The sequence below is a fragment of the Macaca fascicularis genome, chromosome 2 (genome assembly GCF_037993035.2).
Source record: "Macaca fascicularis isolate 582-1 chromosome 2, T2T-MFA8v1.1".
Lineage (NCBI taxonomy): Eukaryota > Metazoa > Chordata > Mammalia > Primates > Cercopithecidae > Macaca > Macaca fascicularis.
The window spans coordinates 147,130,632-147,150,863 of record NC_088376.1 but is presented as its reverse complement, the minus strand read 5'-3'; the positions used below and the strand labels follow the sequence as shown (position 1 = coordinate 147,150,863).

Below are 20,232 nucleotides of genomic sequence, written 5' to 3'. Positions count from 1 at the left end.
ATGAGTAATTAATTTTCTCCTTTGGAGGATTTTTTAGATGTCTTGAAAGAATATTAAAGGAATTTTTGATCTTCAAGGCATATTAAAATGACTAAGACTTCAAAAATATTAATTGCTTTTATCCACAGGGAAGCGATCTGAGAGTGATAATTTTAGTAACACTGACTGCTATACCTAAGTGTCTTTTTGTAAAATCCTATTTGTGAAACTATGTTTAATTTTAGGAACGTGGTTTTTGAGCAGATATAGTAATAAGTACATTACTTTAAAAAGGAATGAGCAGTTCTGTCTGGTATTTTAATTGTATTAGCATCAACTCTATTTTTTAGTGGTGACTAGAATTGGAACAGCAGATATAGCAGATGATCCTGAAACTTCATTTTAGATAAAATTCTGAATCTCCCAAATTTTGTATCAGTCCATTTAGTGATCTGGTTATCATTCAGGTGAGTGCCTGAGGTGGGGTAGAAGGAAAGGTAATGGGAAGTGAAGACACCAGGGAGCTGTGCAGCCTGGCTGGGCAGTGACATTGAAGTCGCAGAGGAAGAGAAGATTGCAGGCAACTTCTGAGATGTGTTTTTTGTAAACCACCTCTACCATCTGTTTTCACTGAGGTAGCATAACAAAAACCTCTTAGGTTTATGTCATTAGTGTACTGCAAATATTTTACTTTAACAAATCAGTGATTTGTGCTGATGATTTGAAAACCCCTAGATAAATTGATCACAGACTCTACTACGTTAGTTGACAGACTTGGCCATCCTCCTTTCTTAGCTGGACTAGTAGAGATGCTTCATAACCTTCCTGTTTAAAAACAATTGTGTGTGTTGTGGAGCATGGGGTGGGGGAAGGGGGCAGTGTTGGCAAGAAGCTGACTTTACTCTTTCTCCAACTCTGTGACCCCTGCCAGGCCCCAGAACTACATGATCCTCCCCTGCTCCCATTTCCCTAACTCATGGGTTTTCAGTAGGAGCAGTATCACCCCCAAAGGGTGGAATTTTGTTTTTCATGGGGGTGGGGAGAGGGGAAAAAGGTTACTCTGTATATGCATAAAACACAGATATATATATATACACACACACACACATATATATAGATATACACACACACACATATCCGTGCTTTATACATACACGTACATATACACATACACACAGAACACATGAACAAATAGACATCATATTTGTGGTATTAAAATGTCATGGGGTTAGGGGGAAATGTGTAAAAAGGCTCCTTAGGAAGATGATAGTTTTAAAAGCTTGAGAAACAGTACCTTAAGCACATCAGGTAAAGAAGAATGGATGACACTGGAGTAGAGAGAAGGGTAAGAAAAGGTTGGGTTAAAACAGCTTCAGCTTTGTTTAAAATTGGAGTCGTTCTCTCTGAGGTAAGGAGTAGCAGGAGCTGGGGTCTTGTGAATAGAAGGGTTTAGAACAACTTCTGTTGAAGTAGGGGTGGCAGGGAATCTCAGCCTCCCTGGCTAGTGGAAAATACTAAAGTTGGTAAAATCTGCCTCAGTGTTCTTCAGTGCTTTTGGCCTTTGCTCCCCGTCTCCTAATGGAAACTACATTTGGCTCTTTCTTTCCTTGCCCACCCCCACTCTCCCTCCTTTCTCTCACTGGTAACCATTTGTTTGCTTTCTTTCACTATAGACTCATTCGTTTTTTCTAGAATTTTATATAAATGGGACAATACAGTCTTCTTATTGTCTGTCAATACTGATGTACATATCCTTTTAGTTCCAGTTCAGACATCATAAGAGATCTTTTAGAAGAAGAGGAAGCCTGGGAAGCATCACATAAGTGAGTTCTCATAATCATGAAATAAACATGCACTTTGACCTGAGAAATTATACTTTTATGCAGCTGATTTTCAAACAAAATGATATTTGTGCTTTCTGGTTTAAAGGAGTAGTAATCCACGTGCAAGGTAAAGATTTTCGGTTTACTACTTGTTTCTATATATTTCTGCTAAGAAATGGAATCCTATATAACTGTAGTTATGTATCAGATGTTATTTCTGTATGGATAAATTGTTCCTATGGGCAATTAATACACTCATGTATCACTTAACAATGGGGATACATCCAGAGAAATGTGATTTCATTATTGTGGGAACATCAGAGTATACTTACCTAGATGGTATAGCCCACCATACAGCTGGGCTCTAGGGTATATAGCATATTGCTCCTAGGCTACAAACCTGTACAGCGTGTTACAGTTAGGCATTTGTAATGCAACGGTACCTGTTAGTGTATCTAAACCTAGAAAAGGTACAGTAAAAACATATGTAATTTCCACAATGCAGCTAGAGCCATCTTTTCAAAATGCAAATCTGATCACTGTTACTCATCCCTCTGCTCTAAAAGTCTTGAATGGCCTCTTGTTCGTTTTAGGTTCAAGAAGGGACTCTTTAATATGCCTAAAAGGTGCTAAATGATTGGATCTCTTTCTCCAGACTCGTCTTTTATTATTTACTTCATATTCATATTCTCTCTGCTTCAACATATAGACGTCTTAGGTCCTCTTGCATGAAAAGCTGTCTCCCACCACAGAGCCTTTGAACTTGTCCCTCTACCCAGAGTGTTCTTTATTTTTTCATCTAGTTTACACCCCTACTCACCAGCTCAGGTTCTTCCTGGATCCAGTCCTCCTACTGTAGGTGCTTACGGCACTGTGTGCATCTCTTTCCAGCACATTTGTATGATTGTTTGTTTGCCCATCACTCCTACTGGTCTATAAGTTAGGCATTTTAACCCAACTGTCAGCATGAGCCTAACTCATAGTAAATACATGTGTGATCTCATTTAAATATAGCACTATTATATACTGTTATCCCTGTTTTACAGTGAGGAAACTGAGGCTAAAAGGGGTAAGTCTCCAGCCCAAGGTCATATAGCAATAAGTAATAAGTGATGGAGATGAGATTCTAACCTAATTGTCAAAAGTCAGCGTCCTCAACTATTAAACTCTACTATCTTTCCAAAGGAGGAGAGGTTTGCTGTGCAGTTGACATTTTGTCGTTTCGTAGCTGAATCACTAGGAGAGTGGAAAAGTATGGTGTATCCAGGGGATACATGGGTTTATTATGAAATATTTGGTGGTTCAAGCAGTAGCATTTTATGTAAGTTTGAGATTTTGGCTGCATTACTGTCTCTCACCTAAGCATTATTTAACTTTGAGCTCTGGAAGAGGAGGCAACTCCTTAGCTAACTACTTTCCTCTTGTACCTCTTCATGTTGAACTAACCCTGACACTAGTGACTATGATGAGCCCAGAGTTCCTGAGCCCAAGCCTGTTCTTGATAATGATGATTTCTTAAAGTCATTACTACCAGAAAGCACTTAGAAAACAAATTCCACCATTTCACTTTTTAAAGCGAGAAAGATACAAGAGCTTGTCTAGCCCCACCCATTTGTTTTATAGAGAAGGAAGCTGGGCTCCAGAGAGGTAAACGGACCCTTGGTCAAGGTCCGAGGACTAGTTAGTGATACCACCAGGATCAGAATCCAGGCCTCCTGATTTCAGCAGAATATAGAATAAACAGCCTCAGTTCCTTCTAAGGAAGAACTTATGCTGTGATGTAGTTTTAAAAGCAGAATCAGGAAAAGCCTCCAGAGCTTTACTTTTCAACAAAATGTTACAGTTCTACAAATGCCCATCTTAAGCTTATAGGCATTTTTTTTGTAGTACCACAAGTGGCATATTTGAGATATTAGTCCTGGAACATACCATATCAGTTCCAACACATTCTCTTAATTCCACAAATGATTTAGAGGTTTCGTTAGCAACACATGGCTCCATATAAAGCAGTGTTTTCGTAAGCAGCAGGAAACTTATTTTCTACAAACTGGTCTTGGAGTCTTATATCTACATTTTGTATTCTTTTATGAGATGATCAGTCAGGTGTGGCCACAAGAAGAGACACAGGAGAGGCTCAGGAAAACAAGTTTCATTATACTCATAGGTCCTAGAGACAGGACATGGCATACCATGCAGGTCCACAAGGGAAAGACACTAGCGTGGTCAGGAGGCAGAAGACAGGAACAAGGGTAGCGCTTTAGGCTAGGTCCCTGATTGGGGTTTTCTCAGGAAAGGCAAGGCAGGGTGGGTTGAACAGTGCAGGCCTGGCTAGTTCGAATAATTTCAGTGGCTCCAAGCTATAGGAGTGGTCCCTAGTTACCTAGAACCTGGCCCTGGCATGATTAAGTCAGAGGACTATTGCCTCTTAGGGTGTTGGGGCCAGATAGAGGAGGTGTGACTCTGGATTGGTTAGTTTGCATGTCACAGCCATACTCCTGGCTGGGCCCGTTGCTTTCTCTGAGAATTGACCAGCCTCTCCTGATGCCAGCAGAGGCAGTCTCTCCCCAGCTAGAAAGGCTGTATTATGATGTCAAAACATCATAATATATAGGAAACACACACACAGAATTTTTACTTAGCCTGTCTGATAGTTCCCTGGAAGACTCTACTTGCAAGACTATCTTTACTTTACCTGACTTGGAGCTTGCTCAAAAAAGGCTTCGAAAAGCCTTTTTTCTAAAGATGTTTGTTGAAAGCAATTAGAGGCATTTGACTAGCTTTGCAGCTGTCTGAGGTGGTAGATAACAGTTGGGGCAAATGATGTGCTAACCAAAAAGCAACAACAACAAGCTACAAGATATATTTACATTGAACAGAATGAAAGTAGGAAGAAAATGGTCCTGGTGTTACTTCACATTTTGGGGTCTCAGTTTCTTTACACATAAATGTGGGTAAAATATATATGCTTCAGTGAGTCTAAGCCCTTTGCTCCAGATCTGCTCCTCCTCCGGTGTCCCCTCTTCTCAGTGAATGGTAGGATCATAGTCTTCCCCACTGTTCAAGGCAGAACCTAGCAATTATTTTAAACTTCTCACTCTCCCTTACCACTTACCTGCAGTCACTTGCAAAGTCCTACAGATAAGTGGTTCTCAGACTTAAAATCACCTGGAGGACTTGTTAGACTACAGATTAGTGAACTCCACCCCTAGATATTCTGATTCAGTAGCTTTAGGAAGGGGCTTAATGATTGGCATTTTAACAAGCTCCTAGGTATAGCTGGGGCTGCCTCTGTACTGTCTCAGTCCCTTTGTGCCACTGCTTACTCCTGCAGGTCCTTTACTTTCCAGCTTGCAGCAACCGCTGTCCAGCTGTCTCTCTGCCTCGGTCTATTACTAGTTCATTTTGCCAGTGAAATGTAACATACAGGTGTTTTCCCCCTTAGACTTTAAAGTAGCTCTCCACCATCCAAGGCTTTTCATGTTCTGGCCCCAGCCTACCTGGCTGGCTCATGGAATTTTATTCCCTCACTTCCCCACCCCACGACTGTGGCTTCAGCCAAGCTGCCAAGCTGAACCACTCGCAGTTGCCTCATGAGTTATGCTGCCCTGCCCCTGGCCTTTGTACATGCTGCTGCTTCTGTCCAAATTGCCCTTTCCCCTTTCTTCATCTAGATAGCAATTGACATTCCTTTCTTCATACTCTGTTCAGAAGCCCCTGATTTTGCTCCAGCAGCACTGTCACCCTTTCTAGTGAGTAAGTACACTGGATTTTAAATCCCTAGCACCTAGCACCATGCCTGGGCAGCCCAGCATAGGCACTCAATAAATATGTGAATGAATGAATGTGTCTGGCAGTCAGTCAGTCAATCAGTGTTTATGGGATCTGAATGTATTCACTAGTAGATTCTATGTTCTTACTTGGCTTCAAGAACCTGTGAATGAATAAGGATCGCCACTGTAAACTAAAAATAAAATTTTAAGCCATCAGCTGACTGAACAGACTCCCCTGTTGGCCAAGGGGACCCATAGAAACCTTAAAAACAGTCCCTGGCCATGACAGCACAGGAGATCAGACATGCTTCATCATACCTCCTCCCTTTTGCAGTGTAGACATAACAACTGGCCAACATTAATGTTAGAATAGAGATCATAGGACTGACAGAACATATTTTTTTGTGGCAATAAAATACCAAATTATAGACAGGAGCTAAGGCTATTATACCTGCTCCCTTTTGCAGTGTAGACATAACAACTGGCCAACATTAATGTTAGAATAGAGATCGTAGGACTGACAGAACATATTTTTTTGTGACAATAAAATACCAAATTATAGACAGGACCTAAGGCCATGCGAAGCAAGGGTTAAGTAAATCACCCTACACTTAAAGAGTAATTATGTTCTAATTGCTACAAGGCTTTTCTTTTTTTCTAGCAGCTAAACAAGCACTGGCCTTGAGATAAACAATGTTAAAACAATTGTAGCACATCTACTGCCGGAAGCTGACTAACTGACCCTCTGTTCCACAAGCTATAACTATATAGCATTGGTTTGACAAGAGACTGATTTCAGTAACTTTCTTCTGATAAGAGACCACTGATCATGGACTGGTTCTGGCCAGTTTTATAGTGGCTGAGCAGTTGGGTGCCTTTGTGTCCTAAAAAGACCTTTTGACATATATGGCCTAATTGTAATGTATTTAAATATTAAGTCTCCACCCCAGAATGAACATGGGTTGTGTGTAACATGCATGCATGCATTAGGACATGCATTAGAACCCCCCTTTATGAATAATCATAGCTCCTCCTGTAACCTGTTGAATATGTATGTTTGGGCCACACATTCACCATAAATCCCTTTTCCCTCTTCCTCTCCCTTACAGTACCTGTCTTTTGGGCTCTGCCGGAGTTAACACTTCTCAGCCTTGTCGGAGTGGTCACCTTACAGGCTGTAATTGTTTATAAGAAATAAAGGCTCCTTTCCAAATTTGTAAATTTGATTTTTAAGCTAACACCACTTAAAAACCTTGCTAACTCTTTGTGTCTATCTCATAGTGCCTTTAAAATAAAATTTTAGAAAATAACTTTCTCTAATCTTATAAAATCAGAAAAGGAAGAATTATTTTCTCTATTAATAGTCTACATTTCATCTTAAACCCATGAGAACTTGTTTGCATGCACTTATGAGCCTGTCATGTTTGTTAAATGATACAATTACTGTAATTGAAAGTACTTGCAGCAGGAAAACAGTGAATCTCATGTTTAAAAAAATGAATAAAAGGAAACTCAGGCCTGTTTACAGTGGTCCTTGATCTGACCACTCTCTCTATGATCAACATGAGGCAAGGAGAGCCACACACCAGGAGATTCTTTCTATGGACCTACCAAGAAGGAAAGTAGGTCATCCTGGAAATAATGTGTATTGGAAGCAGGTTAATAATGAATGGCTGGCTCTCCTAAGGCATGTTTTTGCATTCAATAGATTCAGTACTTTAACAGTAGATAGATTCAGTACTTTAACGGTAGATGCCTCACTGTGGCCCTCCCCAGGAATATCCTCTCATCTGGCTAACATGCTATTGTCAAATTTTACTAAAAGAAATTCATTAGTAATACCTGCTGGAGACCAAGAATTTTAAAACCTGCTGCACCTGTGAGATCTTACTAAGTGTTATTCCAGTAAGTCAATGCGTTACATGCATGGAAAAAAATATGGGTTGGGTTATTCTATTAGGATTCTTGTATCTTAGGGGATGAGGTGTTTTAGAGAGTGTTCTGGGAGTACCACTGAAATACTCCTTGCCAGGAACTCCCCTCCTAAGGAAGTGGAAGAAGTATAGATGACTTCTTCCGCTACCTCAATAGCTGTGTCTGTTGCCAGCTATCATAAAGGCAAATCAAAGAGGGGAAACATGGAAAGAAAATATTACTGAAAAATGTTAAAGGATTATTAAAAACAAGGTATGAGAATAAAGAGCAATAAAATAGAAGTTAAAAGTAAGGAGGAACATCCCACTAAATTTTAAGCCTTAAAAATAATCAGAAGTCAAATAAGTAAATGATAATAAAACATTAAGATAAAAAATTTGACATGGTGAAAGTTGAGAGATTTTTAAGAACATAAACTAAAACATGAAAAAAAGTAAAAATGATAAGAGTGATAGCAAAAATGGTGGAAATTCTCTGCTCCATAAATGCAGTAATAAAACTGCAAAAATTGTCGGATTCAACTTTTCGGAAAACTCTGAACATTAACCAAAGGCAGCAGCACTTTAGGGGGCATTGATTCAAGAAAATGTCTGAATCTCAGTGAGAACAGTGAGTTTTGTGGTGATTCATCTGGTTTTGTTCTCATCCTTCTCTCTCTAGTTCCTCTGTGGCCTTGGGAGCCAACAGTCTGCAGTCATGGTGAGGACCAGCAGGCTGACAGCCTGCAGAGAAGGCAGAGTAGGGTTGGAGCCCCTTTAAAGCCACATTCCTGGAGAATTTTTACTTAGCCTATCTAATGGTTCCCTGGAAGACTCTACTTGCCAAGACTATCTTTACTTTACCTGACTTGGAGCTTGCTCACTTCAAAAAGCCTTTTCTCTAAGGGTATTTGTTGAATGCAGTTAGAGATGTTTGGCTAGCTTTGTAGCTGTCTGAGGTGGTACATAACAATTGGGGCAAATGATATGCTAACCAAAAAGCCTAATAGTAAAAGCTGAAAAGTAAGATTTCCATGGGGGTTTTGAACAGCTGTAAAATATTACTGGGAATCTAGAGGGTCACTCTCATTCATAGAGCTTCTGTGCATACTTAGGATAGACCTAAGGAAGCACTAAGCTTTCACCCCTGGTTAACCATGAGGCTGTGTGCAAGCAGGAAGTAGAGGCTAAGGCAGAGTTGTCCACTGAGTGTTGAGTGAATGTTGATTGCATGCCCCAGCATGCACACAGAGCCCCTCAGCAAAGACTGGTTTTGCTAAGAGTTTCTGAATGATACTGGTTCCAGAGGTCTAAGGAACTGTTCAATCATTAGTGGACTACAAAGCTAATCAAGCAGACACTTTTAGTTGCCATACACAACGAAGAATACGTATTTATAGGATTGGTTTAGAAACGTCACTAAACAATAATAGCAAACAGCAACAACAACAAATCCTGGAGAGATCTTATTGGTTGGTTGTTTATTTTTGGTATTTATCATGATTGGGGTTCTTTGACCAACTTTGATCTTGATTTGATGTGTTTCAAATTTTTAGAAAATCCACAGCCATATGTATTTACATACTTATTTTCCACAGTTCTTTCTCTCCTTTCTTCCAGGCATTCCAGTTACACACATATTATGCCATTTTTATTGTCTCACAGCTCTGGCTGCTCTATTCTATGTGCACACCCTCACACACTCCTTTTTCTCTTTGTATCTTAATCTGGATGGTTTTTATTGACATCTTCAAGTTCACTAAGTCTTTTTATCAACTTTATGTATTACACTTAAAGCCTATTGAAGGAATTTCCATCTCAAAATGGGTTTTTTTCCTTGCATTATTGTGTATCATACTTTTTGAATGCTGGCCATACAGTGAAGGACCATAGGGACTGAGGTCAATAGTGTTTGTGCCTAGAAATGGGTATCCTTCTATTGGGTCATTAGTGTTGGGAGTTGAGCCAGGTAATTCAGAGTTGACCTGGGTTGGAGTTTCCTAGTGACTAATGTGACCTTCAGTGCATCCACTTCAAGTTACTCTAGCAGATGTCTGCTTTGACTTCTGCTTAGTGTTGGGGCTGGATTGCCAGAGGGTTTGTCTCACTGATTTTACTCCCATTTTCCTTTCCGTCATGCTTACTTGCCTGCACCCCATAGGGGCATATCTTCACCATGTTCGTATCTCTCCCTCAGCCATTTCCTGCTCCTGCTTATTGCTTGGTGCTACGCTCATGGTGGGAAACAGCCAAGGTTCACTGTTATCTCAGTCCAGCCTGAGTCTTAGGTAGGCCCTGTGAGCTTAGGGATGGGCCTTTCTCAGCACTTCTGCCTCCTCCCATGGTATCAGGCTACCTTGACCAAACCTCTGCTTGGTGTCAGTGTAAGGTCATCAGCTGGAGATGATTTTCTGCCCCTCCTGTAAGGTAGAGGTTTTAGTTTCTACATTTCCCCTGCCGCAGTGAATCTTTGCCTGCGTCCCTGCAAATGAGGTCATATGCCTCCCCTTGAGACAGACTGATTTCACCTCTGTTCCTTCTCCAGAGGCCATGGGTCTTTGCCAGAGCCCCAGAGTGAGTTTCCTATGTTTCCCTCAGCAATTGAAAAGCTTATGCTTCATGGGAGAGAAGCATTCAAGAAAGCAGGCAGGACTTCTTCTTGTCCCCAGTAGCCACTGAAGTGGCCCCTCTCCATTCTCCTGCCCTGCTCCCAGTCTTCTTGTGAGCACCTGACGGAGGCTCGTGGAAAAGAGCTGGCAAGTGTGTGCAGACTCTCCTTGTGTCAGTGGCCCGCAGTACTAGCCTGTACTTAAGAAATTAGGAAAATCTTAGCTGATTCTTCTTCCCTGTTTGTATGGTAGCCACCTCGTTCTCCAACACTCTGCCAAAAGTGAGAGACGTGTGGCCCATCTTTGGAGGGGCATATTTTTCTTTGGAATTTTGCTTTCTTAGTTCCTTTACAACCTCAGGTCTCTGAAGGATCAAGAAGAGTTAAGATTTTGTTAGACTGCCTGGCTTTTTCTTGTTAGGATGGGAGCAGCTTTTTGTTTACCTTTTCTTTTCCAGTCCTCTACATGCTAAACAGAAGCATAAAACTCCTAAATTTTAATTCAGCAAAAGGGACTATCTGTAATCCTTGCTAATTCACTAATTCATAAAGTGGAAATACTAATAATAACAATTATGAATTCATCCACAGAATAGAGGGTTATTTCGAGGTTTTAATGAAATAATACCTGTGGAAACACTTGTAAACTAGAAACTGCTGTAGAATAATAATCATTACTTTCTAAGATGCCATTTCTTTTTTCTGTCTTCAGAAACGATCTTCAAGACACAGAAATAAGTCCAAGACAGAATCGCCGCACAAGAGCCGCTGAAAGTGCTGAGATTGAACCAAGAAACAAGCGTAATAGGAATTAGTGTGGGCTTTTGCTGACTTTTCAAATGCAGTGATTAGAATAAGGTACTTTTGGTTGCCACAGACAGATTTCCTGTTTATAAATGCCCAAGGAAAGATGCTAAATTCTAAATATTATGGTCAGCTGATGTTCATTCTTTTCTGCTTTTCCAGAGGGGAAAAATATTACAAAGTATCTGTACTTGGTCAGTTGCCTCCTTCCTCTAAAACATCTCTATCTAAAAATACTGACATTTTACACAAGCACCAGCTTTGCAGAGTAGGCAGACTCTTTGGCACTTTGGCAGAGGGATTTGGTTTGGTTTGGTATAGTTTGGTTTGATATCTAAATTTCAGAATGTCCTTAGGCCATTCTCCTTCTCTTCCCTGGAGAATCCAACCTCACAAAAGGATTCTTTCAACCTCTTTATTACAAGAAACAGTTGAGTTAAATGTTTATGTTTTTGGAAAGGCAGGATGTCAGTTCACATCCTTGGTGTGTGTAAGTACCAATGCAGGCCACCACCATGCCTGTGGTACAGCAGCTCCATGATGGTTGTTGCCCGAGGTTAATGTAGTTGTTTGTTAGACCTGTGTCTTACACATTTCTCAGAGTAAGATATTAGTATTATAATTTAAAGCCACAACAGTCAGAAAGTCACAATAACTTAGAAACATTGCACATATTCTTCTGAAATAGCACTTAAAAATGATTAGTGTATTTTTTCACTTGGGTCAATCAAATCTGTAACACTGAATCCAAGCTATTAAACAAAAAAAATATGCAATGAATGAATTTTGTAAATGAATAGAGTGTATCAGTTTACAATAATGTTCTTAAAACAGGATCCTCTGGATAGCTGAGTATGGGTTAGAAATCATTGAAATGGATTGGTCAGAAATTGCTATCTGTGTGTAAAATGTCTACCAGTAGCCAGATGCTTCCGGAGTTCATAATGCCTCTCTGGCATTTCAGAGCCAGCATTCCCCAACTCCCACCCCTCTGCCACCACCCATTCCAAACACATCATCTTTCAAATGAGATGACAGCAAATGCAGCAATGTTAAGACAAGAAATTTGTAATTTGCCAGGTTCAACATTTATGACCTCCCCATTCCAAAGACTGTCTCTGTTGACCTTGGCTTTTTGATGTGCTTTGGGGTTTCTGATAATGTGCAGAGTCTCATTATGGCTGAAAGTTTAGTGTTTTCACAGTGAAGTCCAGACATTTGATTTCTTTATGAGTTCCTTGTGTTAGAAATGACTATAGAAAAATTTGTCATAATAATTTCATTTGCTTGAAATCCTTAATGGTGCATTAAGGAAACTAAAAGCACCACTTACCAAATCCATCAGCAGAACTGATGTGAGGTAAGTGAGCATGTCAAACAAAATTGGGGCTCACATGACTATATTTATGTCACTGAGTTGTCAGAAATTATGTCAAAATGAAAACTGCTTGTTTCATGACAAATTACACAGTCTGTAAATTAAACTGGAAGTAATTACTACTTTAACTGCAGCAAAAGGAGTTTGTGAGGGAGTGGTGAGACCCAAGACTGGGAAAGCAGGCACATGAGTTCATTCAGCAAATATTTAGTTATCTACTTAGTTATATATCTGTCACTGTACTGACACTGGGAATACAAAGGTGGCCAAAGATCAGCTAGAACAGTGGTTCCCAGTGGGGTGGGCAGAAAGATTTTGCCCCCCAGGAGATAGCTGGCAATGTGTGGAGACACTTTTGGAGGTGGAGGGTGGTGAGGGGTACTACCAGTATCAATGGGTGGAGGCCAGGGATGGTGCTAAACATCCAACCCTCACGTGTTAGTTTGCCAGGGCTGGCATCACAAAATACTACAGACTGGGAAGCTTAAACAACAATTCTGGAGGCTGGAAGTCCAAGATCAGTAGGGTTTCTTCTTCGGCCTCTCTCCTTGGCTTCCAGACAGTGGCCTTCTTCCGACGTCCTTGCATGGTCTGTGTGCACATGACTGTGCAGGACTGGTGTCCTGATTTCTTATAGGGACAGCAGTCATTGGATCAGGGCCCATGCATATGGCCTCATTTTACTTTAGTTACCTCTTTTTTAGGTAGAGGACCCTATCTCTCAATACCGTCACATTCTGAGATACTGACAGTTAAGACTTCCAACATATTTAGTGGCAGGGGTTGGGGGGCACACTTTAGCCCAGAACACTCCACAGTAAAGAACTATCCAGTCTAAAATATCAGTTGTGCCAAGATTGAGAAACCTGTAATGTAAAGGAACTCCCAAGTCTACCTGAAAAATAAGGTCTAAAGAGCACTATCTGTTAGCACTTAGCATATGTTTTGTTGAGCACTATCTGTTAGCACTTAGCATATGTTTAATATTCATACATTGAAAGAAATGTATGTTTATATCCATCTGACAAAGATTAAGGAACTTAGAGTAAGTGGTAGATCCAGAATTGAAACTGATAAACTTCTGGTTCTAAAATTCACCTTTTGTGAAAATACAGTTCTCACCAAACTTACAGTAATTCACTGGTTATTAACTCTTTCTACCTCCTCACTCCCCTCAAAGTTATAACATCTCCCATCAACGTCAGCTCAGAATGGCAGTGATGCTTATGGTTTGTGGGGGTGCGGGTGAGCTGCTGGATGCATTTTAGATGGCCTAGTATGCCAAGCCATCCTTTCATCCTCTACACTCGTCTTTTTTTCGACCTAATGAAAGAATTCATACACGTAAGACCATGTATATAATATAGGGAGGTTCGCCTTTAAAAACAAAATCGTATGGTAAAGACTGATATGTCAACAGGGATAGACAAAATAGAGAAAGCTAGAACTGGGGAAAAAAACCCAGAAACAGTGAATTTCAAACTTCTTCGCATCCGATAAAAGAAAGTAGCAGTGATTCAAATGAGAAACACTTCTGTTATGTACATATTATAAAAGTATGAACATAAGAGGGAAAACCACAACCATTACATTTTTTTTTACCATTTCAATAATTTTTTTTTGGTTTTTAGTCTGTTTTTTAGACATCTTTAAGAACAACTATCTGAGGCTGTAAACAAGTATTTATATTAACACCCATGATACTGATTTTATGCTCCCTACCTGCACTGAGACCTTAAAGGGGGCATTTCTCCATTCCTTCTGTGTATTTCTGGGTATCCCCAGGTTCAGATATTCAGAATACAGATACAAGTCCATGCTTGCATATGTTGCTGCTCCCCTGACAGACTTCTACCAGCATCTGCCCTCCTTACTGCTGCTCTGTCACGTGCACTGCGGCTGGTCCTGCTGGAAAGTCCTACCTTGCCTAGGACACCATCCCCAATACAGCCCCAACATGCAAACCTGCCAAGTGCTAGGGCAGCCCTGCCTTCCTGTCCATTTCAGTCTCCTGGCCTTGCTGTGTTCCAAGTGGAAATGGGAGTGTGCTTTCCCGGTTTGCTAGTGTACTTACTGTCACCCGGACCACAGCGTCCTGTGCAAAAATTTGCTTCTTCTCTCTTCCCCTTTCCCTCTTTCTTCTTTCTCTCCCCCCACCCTTTTTTTTTCTTCTTTCCCCTTACCCTTCTTTCCTTTCTTCTCTTCCTCTCCTTCCTTCCTTCAACTATTAGGACTATATGTCAAGTAATATGCAAAACAAAGACAGGTCCTGCCCTGATGAAGCTTGTAGACCAGAAGGGAAGATGAGCATTAAGTAATTATATAGATTAATGTACAACTGTGATGAGTGCAACAAAAGAGAGGTTCATGGCACTATCAAACATACAGTGGAGGGATTTTGTTTTTGCCTATAAACTCTTGCCATAAAGCTTGAAAATCAGTCCAGGGGGACAGTGTTAATCACCATGTTCTTTCCTTATCCTTGTCTCCCCCAAAATTCATGTGTTGAAACTTAACAAGAGGTGGGAATTTTAGGATGTGATTAAGTTGTGAGGGCAGAGCCCTTATAGATGGGGTCACGGTCCTTCTAAAAGGGGTTGAGGGAGTGGTTTTATTTCCTTCCATCCCTTCCGGCACATGAGGACACAGTCTTCGTTCCCTCTGGAGGACTCAGCAGCAACGCACCATCTTGGAAGTAGAGAGCGGTCTTCACCAGACGCCGAATCTGGAATCTGCCAGTGCCTTGATCTTGGACTTCCCAGCCTCCATACCTGTGAGAAATAAATTTATATTGTCTATAAATTACCCAGTCTGTAGTATTTTCTTCTGGCAGTACGAATGGACACCCAGGAACTGATGTGTGCATCTTCTGACTCCTTTGGTTCTAAAATACAAAATATTGAAGTAAAATTATGGAAGTCAGCTCATGCTAGTAAGTGCCTGTGTGTCTGCCAACTTCCCAATAGTATCAAGAGAAGCTGGACAAGTCAGAATTTCGTATCCCCTATCCAGGATCACCTCCATAAACACACACACACACACACACACACACACACACACACACACACACACACAGTGCTTTAATTTGTCACAGATAGATTCCACAGTGCATTATCAATTCTATTTAATGATTGTATAACAATCCATCCGGATCATGTGCCATTTGGCACAGACATTCTACTCTTGGACATTTAGGTTACTTCCAGTTTTTTCCAATTACAAATAATTTAGAAGGCATCATGGTGCATATAGTTTTTTCCATGTATATGATTACTTCCTTAGATTATATTCTCGGAACTAGAATTATTGGGACCTTAGCTTTTAATAAAATATATGGCCAGGTTTTCAAAACAGGATACCAAAGTATTCTGAAGGAGTTTTTTTCTCTGGGTCTTAATGGGTTTTAAGAATCACATTGGAGCTCATCAGTGTCAATGTCACAGCAAATGCAAGGCTTTCATTTAACTATCAAAGCTGAGAGTCCAAAATTGAAAGGGACTAAAACAAAACAATTCTATGGAATTATAAACAAACAAAGACCAACAATACTTTTCGTGTTCTAATGTAATAGAAAGTTAGATAGGTTCTAGTTATTCCTAGTTTCAAATTAGAGATATACAATAGGTTGTGTATCCTTAATTTGAAAATCTGAAATCGGAAATGCTCTGAAATTGGAAACTTTTTGAGTGCTGACATGACACTCAAACCCTCACTGGAGCATTTTGGATTTCAGATTTTTTGGATTAGGGATGCTTAACTGGTAATTATGATGCAAATATTCCAAAATGCATAATCTGAAACACTTCTGGTCCCAAGCATTTTAGATAAGGGATACTCAACTTGTATTTAAGGTCTTTCAGGGGAATGGCTAAGAAATAACTTCTATAGTATTTCACACCCGGTCCTTGGATAGCAGCTGGATACATTTTCTGGCAAGATTCTAGAGCTGCTCTTACTCTAGTGCTCTCCAAAGAAGCCAGCTGGTTTGGTGTCAAATGAATAGACGGCAAGGCTGACATTCTATTGTAAATGTCTTTTCTTGAATGGGAGTCAGGTAGGCAGCAAGCAGGGAAGTTTTTTGGTCCCCATAATATAACTTCGGAATTACAAGCACATAGTTGAAACCCCAGGATTCCACATGACGTTTATTTCCATTTGGGTCACGTAAGAACTGCATCACGGTCTTAAAAGAATTGTATCATATCTTTTATGTAATAGCTGATTTTGAACAGCACTGACTTTCTCATGCCTAATAAGTCTTCACTGCAAAATGCACTTTCTAGGGAACATTACTGAATGAGCTATTTTAATATAACTATTTGAATGTTAAAGACTATCATCTACTGAAAACATTTTGGCAACATAAGTAATGAATTTCTGAAAGCATGACATCTACATAGAATAATTTGTCTCCTACTTGCAATACATGGTATTGTGTTACTTAGGTTAAAAACCTAAAGAAGGGGGTGGGGCTAAGAGAACCATTATGGTAGCATAATGTAAGGCCCAAATCTGATTGTCGAGAGACTATTCTTACCCACTTTGTCACAGTTTTGTAGAATACAGTCTTCATAGAAGCATATTTGTCTAGATGTATTTTGGGACCATTGCTGATTTCTATCCAGAAAGGGAAAATAGTTGAATAAATGCTAAAAGTCATAACCTGGTCAAGGGCTGGTTTTTTTTTTTTTTTTTTTTTTTTTTCCAAAGTAAAAGAATATCGTAGTGATGAACTGTGGGATGGTTCTGTTTTAAACCAGCTCAGCTTGTCCTTCATGCAAGATACATTCAGAGATCCAGATTTCTCTTTGTTAAGTTGTGATGGGCCAAAATACTTACTAAAGGGTGCTCTTTAGTAAGAATGGAATGGAACCCTGAAGAAAGGAGTGGTATACAAAAAGCAGTGGTGAGTAAATACGTTGGTAAACACACTGGTAAGTTTTAAGTAAATATAGATTTGGGGATGGGGAGTGGAGAGTGGTTAAAACAAGGTGGAAATAAAATAGTAGATAATCATGTGAGACATGGAAGATCAGAATATCAAGGTATTCTGAGGCTCTTGGTATTAGTATTGTTTGGGAGGCATCGACCTACTTTGAACTCTTAAGACTCCATTTTAAGGTTTTAAAGGCAACTCTTAGTGAACACCTGTTTCCAGAAAATGGGTTTCAGGAAAACTTGATAAAACCACTGAGGCAGAAAAGATTAGAAGAACAAGGAAAAGCATGGTGAATAGAAAATACGAAATAAGATGGTCCAATAACCCCAAGTATATCAATAATCACTATCCCTGTAAATGATTAAACTGAACTCTTAAGAGTAGCCAGTGTTTATTAAGTGTGTAGTACATGCCAGGGCTAAGGGCTTTGCCAGTGTTAACTCAGTCATCGCAACAACCCTGTTGTACAGATAAGGAAACGGGACAAAGGTTAAGACGCGTTCCCACAATAATATGGGACAGTTTCTCAGGTTGGATTTTTAGGAAACAATCTAGCTTTATGCAGTTTACAAGAAACAATCACACAGAAAGCAAAAAGGCAGGAAAAGATACCAGCCAAAGCTAATTAAGCGTAGCAATGGTTGTAACAAATTCATGTGTATATTTTTTTCATTTTGCTCTGGATTTGTGGAAACTTGTTATGGGAAATTGGGACTTGGATTAGCTTTTAAGAAGAGATGCAGTTTCCATTAGCAGAAGAGTACAGAGAATGCCGGAGATGTAAAATGACGTCAGGGTGAGGTGAGGAACAGTCATTGCTGGAGGGAACTAAGGGCTGGCTGTATAGGAATGTGGTGTGCTGCCACCTTCCCCTTCTCTTTCCTCTTGGTGTGCTCCTTTCACCAAATGCTGTCCTTCAACGGAAGGAGCCAAAGCTCCTCCTCTAATATAACTTTCTCTCACCCCATTTTCACCAAAATCTCCACTCAGTAAAGGAAAACAATGTCATTGCATGGATATTCATTTAATGAATACCGTGTTAAGATGTAATAATAAAGAATGTACAAGAAAGAAGCACTCCCTGCCCAGAGAGCTGCCTGTCTGACTAATCCAGTTCTAGGAGTGGGTCACTTTCCCTCCCCCGGCCCCTGCTCCCTCATCTTGATATAAAATAGGGCATTTGAACTAGACTCTAGACTATCAAGAGCTGGAGGGAGCCTCATCTATCATCTAGCTCAATCTCCTCTTTTAACAGATTGGAAAACAGATTCAGTGGGTGCCTAAGACATAGGGTGTCTTCTGGCTGTAATGTTTCAAGTACCTAAGGCTCAGGTGGAAGTTCTGGCCAAGACACTCCTGCGTCAGTTGGAGGGATTAGTAGCCCTCTCTGTGTGCTCTGCCCACAAATAAGACCTGGACTTAGAGGGCGTCACAGAAGGCAGCAGGGGAAACCCACTGCTCCAGCCAAGGGGACAGGAAGGCAGCACTTGGATGTTTCTACATGGTGACTTTGAATACTCCTGAGACTAGAAATCCAGGGAAGTCAAGGCCCAGCCATCTGCTAGCTGTGGTGACCCTGCTCACTCCCTGGGTTGAGGGTCCAGGAACCTAGCAGCAGCCTCACCGAAGACAGGACTGTGCCCTCTCTTGCTTCTAAGGAGAGTCCATCCAGGCCTTGAGTTTCAGACAGGAAGTGTTGAGGGTGAGGGCAATTGACCAGCTTCAAACTCCTCAAGCCCCCTTAGGTGAAAAAGGATAATCCTTGTAAGGGGTGAGAAAGAGGGGTTTGTATTTCCAGGCCTTTCTATCCAGTAGATTCTTAAACCATTCACCACCCACCCCTTCCAAACCCAGGCCACCTGATTGTCAATCACTTTTCTCTTAAGAGGCGCTGTCTCACTATGTTGCCCAGGCTGGAGAGCAGTGGCGATTCACAGGTGCCATCACAGTGTACTGCAGTCTCAAACTCCTGGGCTCTAGTAATCCTCCTGCCTCGGCCTCCTGAGTAGCTAGGACTGCAGGCAGGGGCCACCATGCCCAGCTCTTTGATCGCCTGTAACAGATTCTTTCCCCATCACACCTCCGTGCTGGCCCCCAGTCATGCTCTTGCCCTCCTGTACCACCACTGAATCCCTGCTTTAGGTTTCTAGCTCTGACCTCCTATTCGTATCTGTCCCCACACCAACAACTCTTTGACCACCCCCCCTTCCAGTGACCTTCATTCCTGTAACCTTGCTACTTTTTCACTGTTCATCATCCCGGGCCCCACATACATGTCCTTACATCCATATTATCCAGTTCAGATTCCATGGCCCATCACAGCCATTCCCTTGCCTCTCCCCTCCACCACATTTGCCTGGTCCTCATGTTTTCCTGCCACCTATCTAGTTACTCTTTCTCAGTCTCCTTTGCTCAAGCCTCTTTCTCTGCTTGACTTCTAACCATGAATGAGAAGTGCCCCCAGAGACTAGTCTCTGACTGTCTTCTCTAGCTATGTCTTCTCCCTAGTTGGTTTCATCTGGTCACGTGGCTTTAAGTTCTATCTCTATGCTAATGATTCTCAAAAGCATTCCGCTCTGTCTTTGACCTCTCACTTTCCTGTAAAGCCTGCTTCCCACTTCCTGGTCATTCGTTCTCCCTAATGCTTTACTCCTCCGCAAAATAATTGTCTACATTCCCCATCGTCCCCTCCACTCTTCTATGAAAATGAGTATTTTTTTTTAAAAAGTATTCCTCTCCCCTGAGTTTCAGACTGATTTGCCTGACATGTCCACTTGGCTTAGAGGCACCCCAACCTAACATGTCCAAAGGAGAACTCTTGATCTCCTTCCCTATCCCAAGCCTGCTTCTTCCCAAATCTTCCTATTTCAGTCCATCACACCCTCATTCACACAGTTGCTCAGGCCAAAAACTAAGTAATGAGTTGTTGAACAAACATCTGGGGTTTAATTAGGAAGCAACTATTTGTATCTCTTCATAGCCCTTCAAAATGTATTCAGGGGCTTATCTGCCCCTGGA

At 40.9% G+C, this 20,232-nt stretch overlaps 1 protein-coding gene across 3 annotated transcripts in view; it reads left to right on the top strand.

Moving 5' to 3' along the window:
- RAD18 (RAD18 E3 ubiquitin protein ligase) overlaps positions 1-12,403 on the top strand; it is an 81,049-nt gene extending 68,646 nt beyond the window's left edge. For all 3 annotated transcript variants that reach the window (XM_045385853.3, XM_005547693.5, XM_045385852.3), the window contains 2 exons: positions 1,740-1,802; positions 10,806-12,403. In XM_045385853.3, coding sequence (XP_045241788.2) covers positions 1,740-1,802; positions 10,806-10,908 — 166 coding nt within the window. In that variant the 3' untranslated portion in view covers positions 10,909-12,403. The remainder of the gene's footprint in view (positions 1-1,739; positions 1,803-10,805) is intronic.
- Positions 12,404-20,232: the final 7,829 nt, after the last annotated feature.